Below are 8410 nucleotides of genomic sequence, written 5' to 3'. Positions count from 1 at the left end.
CTGGAGGTGCTTGCCCGGGGGTATGATAGAACTCTTCAGTGTTTGATGATGTGGTTTGTGCTCAGCTTGGAAGATGAGCCAGCTGGGAAGAATTTCAGTGCCTTTACAATAACATTTCAATTCTACACAATGCATTCAACCCATTGATTAAGTCACTTTGGTGAATATCCCCCGATAAAGATAATTCTGGGTAATCACTTCTGTCAGCAACGATTCAAAACACGATTCTTTAATTCTGATTTCTTCAACAGCTTCCAAAAGTCATTTGCTTTTGAATATTTTTGAAATAGCAAGTCTCCTGGTACCAAACAGGACATTGCAGGAGCTTTAACCAACAAGCCAAATACAATTTCAGCCCAACAGTGGAGACAGTTTGGAGGGAACAATGAGAGCATGCCAGGACGATATTCATAAGCAGCCACAGCCTAGCATTTAGTTCTCCATTTAATTTACATTTATTCATCACATTGTTACACATTTGAAACTATTCAGAAAATAGTATTGTATATGCTTCTGCACACCGCTTTTCTGTAAAAGTACCCAGCATATACAATGCAGGACAACTCTTCCACATTTGCGCCGAACTCAAGATAAATATTCCTCATACACCTTTCAGAGGTCTCCCTGATTACACCTTAGAAGCGGAGCCAGAACATGGCGCTGCGTATACGGTTGTAGTCTGGAAGCTGCTCGACAGGTCCTGAATTTGGAGAAAACAAAGGAAGGATTTAACTAAAAATATTAACAAGACCAGTACATAAAAAACGTAAATTAAAGATACTAGTTAAACAAAAGTGTGCTGTTTTATACAGATGCCAAAATATTGAACCTTGGAAAGACTAACAAATCTCTGCAGCTTTCATGTAAACTTTCAAAATAGTCCAGCATCCACATTTTGTACATGTCCTACGACTGCTGGGAAGGGTTAATCTTTCATCCTTGCTCCCTAGACTCAGTCACCACTTCTGGTTCTCTCTGCAGGCATCCAGCTACGGGAATTGTGGCAGTGTGAAATCAGACATACGAAGGAAGTCAGTATAGCAACAACAAGCAGCTGTCAAGTTGTGCAGCTGTGGAAGGTCCTGACATTACACAGGGCCACCTCCCCCCTCCCTCCCCCCCCCCCCCCCCCCCCCCCCCGAGCCTAAAAACCGAAAAAATATTATTGCACTGTCACCTAGTAAATTGTATCCTATTGATCTTGAAGTGTGGACTGCTGCGGTCCATACAGTAAAAGGGTGCTGATGAGAGGAGCAGCAAGAATATGCCCTACTGCTGTCTATCTGAATGTTCAGACTTAAGCTTTTTGCTGTACTAGTCCAGTGCTAGGCATACTGCTGCTGTTCAATGCCCGTCCTGGTAGTTGTAAACAATGCAATGCACCTGATGGCTTCAGCATTCAGCACCTTTTCTTTCTGGCTCACTTTCTTCTGATGGATACTTCTACCTGCATATTCCTAACCTGTAGAAAAGATTTCAGAGCAATACCCTGCACCTAGAGGAGGGTTGATTGCTGGTCAGACAAGGAAATTCTGCAAAACAGATCTTGCCACGTAACAATCAATACACATCTCGGAAAGCAAGCAGTAGTGCTTGGCGAAGATGTGGATGGAGGCCCGCGGTGCTGCCTTGCAGATCTCTGGTAAAGAAAAGCTTCTGGCACAGACAAACTAAGTGGATTTGGCTCTGATCTGCTCTGGAGGATATTTCAGTCAAAGCATGGCAGGTCTTAAGACCGAGGATGATACTTCTCGAAAGAGTTCTTTACTGCTTGGCTTTACATTTTTTGCACCACAGTAACCCACGACGAGCTGGCCATTCAGTTGTATGTTCCTGGGGTCCAGATAGTAGTTGACCACCCATCTTGGATTCAAATAATAACTACTCTTCCACCCAAGTGGGATGGGGCAGAGGATAAAAGAGTGGGAAGGTAATGACTGATCTAGGTGGAAGGGGGTACACACTTTTGGAAGGAAAGCACACCTGGTTCGCAACACCAATATGTCACGGCAAAAAGAGGTGAAAGGGGGACGAGAGTGAAGTGCTTGTAACTTGCTCACCTATCTAGCTGAACTATTAACCACCAAAAATATGGTTTTGAGTGTCAAGATTCTCAAGGGACAACTATGCAGAGGCTCCAACAGAGTCCCCATAAGAAAGGCTAAAACCAAAGGTCCCACTGGGGGCACAACAAAATACATAACATAACAGTGGGAACTTGAAATGGGACGGCAGGTCCAGCAGACTAGGAATGCAGACTGCACTAATGGATTGATCCATCAGGTTAGCTTGGACGTCCAGTAAAAAGTAAAAATTTCAGAGCCAGGCATGTCTCCAGACAGAGAGACAGCCCTGGCCACTAAGGCGTGTCAAAGTGTGTCAAAACCAGGCTTGAGAATAAGCCTGGAGGTGTTCTGGCCATCCTGAACGACTTCTTAGAAATGTGCCCTCATGTCCTACAAACATAATGCATCACCATCTGTGCCAAATACCACAAGGCATCGGTGTATCGTGCGAAGAGGCAGTTGGTGTTGATGGATTTCAGGGCCAAGCTCCCTGCACAGAAGGCCTTCTTTATCCAGGCTTCCAAACAGTTTAATTCTCTGTCATAAGGTACTGTCAGGAACACTAATCTCAACTGACTTGAGGAGCAGGAAGCTTGTACCACCAGATGCTTAGGTGAAGCATGGGTGGAGGAATGGGCAGGTCACCCAGAGATGGGCTCATAACAGCATGCCACTAGTCTGTTGAGCGCCAGGGCTGAAGATGGTTTCTCCGATGGTGCCATGACTGGATCCAGAATGGCATCATTGAATGGGAGCAGTAGCTCCGCAGATGATGCTGATGGCAAAAGGACCTGGGTCAGGGCATTTGTCTTGACATCAGTAGTTGAAAGCTGTAGATCGAATACCTTTGTAGCCTTCTGCATCACTTTATGAAAGAACATGACCTCAGATGGAAGAGAGGTAAACTCCATAGCCAGTTCAAGGGAGGAGTCCAGGCCACTGGCAGAAGACAGGCCATGGATCTTTTGTCTTTGATACTCATCCCTAACACGTATCCCCATATGGGTAAAGATCTAGGGGATCTGAGCAAGTACCAAATAGGTCATAGATCCTGTTCCTGTACTCCTATTCAAAAAAGACGATGGGCTTCTCCAAGGGACCTGCTTTACGGCACTGCTTCAGGGACTAGCGCCGATGGCAGTGTCCGACGTCAGAGGTGGAGGAGCATTGGGCCGAGCCAACGAAAGTTGCAGCACCATGTAGCGAAACGCCAGGTCAAAACTATGTGATGTGGCTTTGTATCCAAGGGGGCAGAGTCTGGGCCATAGGAATAAATATCCGGTAGCCATCAATTCCCTCTTGAAGATGGAATAAATCACATTAAAAACACAGCTGGATCGGAGCTTGCAGTCAGAAATTCTGTAACGGCAGGTGTCAGAAGCATAGGAGAGGATGGGCCAATCGTGGAGTGATCCAGAGATGCTGGTTGGTCTGGGGCCTGGCTCAGTAGGGTCACCAGAGCAGAGCCAAGTGGAGAAATCGCCAAACTTAAGTTGGCCAACTCCCACTCAGATAATGAAGGTCCTGCGGGAGATAAAGAGCGACAAGGAGACTTGCCTCTAGAGTGCTCCTTATATGTAACACTCACAGACAGTGGAACATGTTTCTCATACAGGATTTACTGGTAGGTTTAATTAAACTTCAACTCTAGATTGCATAGTTCAATGTGATTCTCAATACTGTAGCTGCGTGACAACCGTGGCCGATTCCATTTCTCCTGAAATCAGGTGCATTCGCTCAGACACATTATGAAATTTGAAATAATGCAGGCTGAACGCAAGTTGAGCTATTCAAAAGTACAATTCATTTTATTTTGTAAAGTATGAGATAGTGGAAAAGAATACAATTCCAATCATCATCGTCAGCAGGAAAAAAGAAACAAGCATTGGCAAAGTCAAAGGTCTCGCCTTTGTGAAAGGTAGTGGCGCTTGTTTTTCTGCTTTGTTTTACAGTAGTGTAGGTGTAGATTAAGTATAGTTTGTATGTGTTTTTTCCACAATAAGCTAGCATCTGTTTTGTTTTAAATTGATTTGTGAGGGATGGCATGACTTTGTAAATAAAATGTGAATCTGTAAGCAGAGGTGGTGGAGTATTTTCAGTAAGGGGAAGAAAGAAAATGTGTGAACGCAGCTCAGTCAAGGAGATGTTAGAACATTCTTCGCATTCAAATTGGTGTACTGCCCCTTGGCATATTTTGCGTAGTCTGTCTTCTTCATACTACTATGATCCAATGACTTTCGGTTTGACTGTGACCACGATTAGTACTTTATTGTGATAAACGGACCTTATGTTATTAAATGAGATGGTCTGCTTTTCTATAATGCTCAGATTGCTTATTTCGTGTAAAGCCTGTGATTTAACGAGCATCACTGTTCAATAAAAATTACAGAACAAAAAGCCTGTAAGCTTCTCTGACACAAATGTTTTTAGTGGTGGAGATGAAGCAGTCTGTACTCCATGTTAATTATTTAATAATTGGCGACTTCAATATCCATTACGAAAATACTGACTCCCCGATCGTCTCCCAGTTTGAATACGACATGGGTATTCTCAATCTTAAACAGTGGGTAGTGGGCCCCACTCACACAGCTGGTCATACTCTAGATTTACTCTTCACTAATTTTGAATCCACCAGCATAAGAGAGATTAAACCTCTGCCCTGGACAGATCATTTCCTCATTACCTTTTCACTGGGCCTTCTCGCTAAACCTCTGAAACCTAAGGCTGTTTCTTACATTTCCAAACGAGCCTGGAAGCTAATTAATGAATCCAGCTTTGAGAAACACTTCCAAGTGGCCAATGTCAAAACATCGGAAAATTCATCTGTTTGCGATGATGCTGCCCTACTGGAGGTCGAAATATCACAAACCTTAAATAAATTAGCCCCAATACGGGAATCCAGAAAAAAACCTTCAACAGAGAAATGGTATACCCCTTATTTAAAAAACCTCAAAAAGGAATGCCAAAAAACGGAACACTTATGGAAACAATCTAAAGATAATGAAACAAGACTAACCTACGTTCACAAACAAAAGCAGTATATTCTTGCAATTAAAAACACAAAAAAGGATTACTTTACCAAGCGCATCCAAGAAAATAGCAACTCAGCGAAAGAGTTGTTTAGGATAGTGAAGGAGCTTAGTAAACCACCTAGCACTTCACAAACCCTCGCTCCCTCGGCTGAGGTTTGTGAGCGTATCAATACTTTCTTTTCTGAAAAAATTAAGAAAATATACTCTTCCTTTACCCCTCAATACACCCATAATAACTCAGATAACTCATCCAAAATCATGATGTCTCCAGAAACATCTATAGTCTTACCAGACCCAGGAAACACACCTCGGCTAACCAGCTTTGCACCATTCTCAGAAGCTGAGGTTCTAGCAGTCTTAAACACGGTCAAATCAGGATCACCCTCAGATCCCTGTCCTCACTTTGTGTTTGCAGAAATCGCGTCTACACTTTGCCCTGTGATCACTCGACTCTTTAACAAATCACTTACCACTGCTACTTTTCCTGCTGTCTGGAAGCACGCCTCCGTGACCCCACTATTGAAAAAAGCTGGGTCCGATATTTTCAATCCTGAAAACTACAGACCAATTTCCCAGCTCCCCTACCTCTCCAAGGCCTTGGAGAAATTGGTAAATAAGCAACTGACTAAATACCTGGAAGACAATTCCCTTCTAGATATTTCCCAGACCGGCCTTAGAGCCAATAACAGCACCGAGACAACGCTGCTGGCAGTATCAGACAGTATCAGATCCTCCACCGATCAAGGTGGAGCAGTAGCACCGATACTGCTGGATCGGTCAGCGGCGTTTGACAAGGTGTCACACAAGTGTCTGCTGAACATACTTCAGAATAAAGGAGTCCAATCCACAGCGTTGAAATGGATACATTCTTTCCTGAGCAACCGCACCCAGGCAGTACACATGGGCCAATTCCACTCAAGGCCCAATCCCATCGACTGCGGGGTTCCTCAGGGCGCCTCACTGAGCCCCACCCTTTTCAATGTCTATATATCATCTCTTGCGGACATTGGAAGGAAGTGGGGTATTGGAATCTGCTCTTATGCGGATGATACGCAGTTGATGGTGAGGATGGATGAGAGACCAGAAACCTGCAAAAGCAATTTACACGACTGTCTCTCTGAAATGGCACGATGGATGCACGATCACTGTTTAAAGCTGAATGCAGGCAAAACAGAGATTCTTTTGTTCGGAGGCGCCAAACGTATGTCGGATGATACCTGGTGGCCACCCTCATTGGGAGTGGCCCCCATTCCTAAACAACATGCTAGGAACCTAGGTATTATCACGGACGACACACTATCCATGAAAGACCACGTTCGATCCCTTTTTGGCAAGGGCTTTGCCATATTAAAACTCCTTGCTAGGATATTTCCCTGGATACCCCTAGATTGCAGACGTTCAGTGACACCAGCCCTATTGGTTAGTCGTCTGGACTATGGCAATGCGCTGTTCGTAGGGATGAACGAATTCCTATTCTCCCGTCTACAGGTTCTGCAGAATCTGGCGGCTAAACTCATCTGCAATAAAGGCTATCGCGACCCAGCATCAGAATGCCTAATCAAACTTCATTGGCTTCCGATGCGTCAGCGGGCTGCTTTTAAGCTGCTTAACCATGCCTATCGGACCTTACACAAGATCGGCCCCTCAATTCTTCATGGAAAAATTGAATTCTACGTACCCAACAGGAACTTACGCTCCTGCCAATTGGCCCTGGCTAAAACGAAACGTATCTACAAGGTCAGAACAGGTGGTCGCTCCTTTTCATATCTAGCGGCAAAAAGATGGAACGAACTACCTTCTGACCTAAGACATACCACTAACTATCTCCAGTTTCGAAGAAAATTAAAAACCTCTCTCTTCCCCAACCCTCAATGATCTCAGCACACGTCAGCTGTAGTTTCTTTGGTATATAGCGCCGCGATATCCCATGGGATGAGTGATGCGCTCTATAAATAGTGGTGGAGATGAAGCAGTCTGTACTCCATGTTGCCCTGTAAACAGTAACTTTGAATATTGACAGCATAACAAGTACACAATGTATACGAAGATGATTTTCTTTCTGTGATTTGATAACTGGTTGGCAGGCTCCTAGGGGCACTTCATGAAAGGATAACAAATATATTGCTGCGCGCAGCTACTACTCTTAGTAGGCAGGCAGCGGGGAATTAATTTAACACTGCTCCAGGAATGCAGTAACATCCACTTACTTTACTGATATTAGGGGCGATGCTTCAAATCCTGTTCCTTATTGATAGAGCTCTGCTTTATAGGGCACCACTATTCATAGAAACAGTGAATGTTTCAGACTGTAACACGCTTGTATTTATTTCCAAATATGTACAAAGCTAATAGTGTACAAAAATATACTTTCTAAACTAAGTGATTTTAAAATGTGGCGCTATGTAATGCAATGAGTCTGTGCATGTTCGGTGAAATAAGTTTACTGACACAAATCCTCTCACTTTGAAGTCAGAGAAAGAAAAGTAAACAGGCTCACTCGGAAAACAACATCTGCTATTTGACCCTGGTTTTTGAATGAACAGAAAACGTGGCAAGATAAGAACAAGAGTTGCAGGCCTGTTTACAGAAACAAGCTCTTTTCATAGAAAGAGGGAATGCTGCGGTCTGTTAGATGAGTTTATTTCCAAGTACGCACAAATGGAAACTGCAACATTGTCAGTGGTTCACTAAGCCAAGAATACATTATAAATTAGTCGGCGCAAATATAAAAAGAGTACAAAATTATACTTTCTAAACCCAATCATCTTACAAAAAGTGGGGAACTGTAATGCAATGCATCTTCGTTCACGTTAAGTGAAATAAAAGTTTACCAACATGAACCCTCTCACTTTGAAGTTAGAGAAAGAAAAGTAAACTAGCGCACTCAAACACGCTTGCATTTATCGCCAAGAATGCACAAATAAAATAAAGCTCAAAATGGTCAGTAGTTCACTAAGCAAAGAAAACATATTAAATTAGTCAGCGCAAATAGACAAGGGTACAAAAATATACTTTCTCAACGCAGCTATATTAATATGTGGTGCGTTGTAATGCAATGCATCTTTGTTCATGTTCGGTCAAACAAAACCAATATCTTTCAAAAGGGCACAGACGCTACCTTTCCAATAGAAATCAAACTCGTTTAAAGCTCTGCCAAAACATGCTCCTTCCTATACGGCGTCAATAAATAATAAAAATCTGGAGCAGGGGCTTAAGTTGTTTTTGTAGAGTATTTTGGCAAATCTTTGCACAAGTTTGATTCCTATCGGAAATGTTAGCGTCTGAACGCTTTGGAAAGATTCATTTATTTGC

The 8410-nt window shown here is 43.2% G+C and overlaps 1 protein-coding gene across 1 annotated transcript in view; it reads right to left on the bottom strand.

Annotated features, from left to right (window-relative positions):
* Positions 1-431: 431 nt before the first annotated feature.
* Positions 432-8410, bottom strand: part of UQCRC1 (ubiquinol-cytochrome c reductase core protein 1) — a 54285-nt gene continuing 46306 nt past the window's right edge. Inside the window, exon 13 of the mRNA XM_085624370.1 lies at positions 432-700. Within this exon, the coding sequence (XP_085480496.1) occupies positions 636-700 (65 nt within the window). The 3' untranslated portion in view covers positions 432-635. The remainder of the gene's footprint in view (positions 701-8410) is intronic.

The sequence above is a fragment of the Triturus cristatus genome, chromosome 9, assembly GCF_964204655.1.
Source record: "Triturus cristatus chromosome 9, aTriCri1.1, whole genome shotgun sequence".
NCBI classification, from domain to species: Eukaryota; Metazoa; Chordata; class Amphibia; order Caudata; family Salamandridae; genus Triturus; species Triturus cristatus.
The sequence above is the reverse complement of the archived record's forward strand: the minus strand, read 5'-3'. Positions and strand labels throughout refer to the sequence as shown.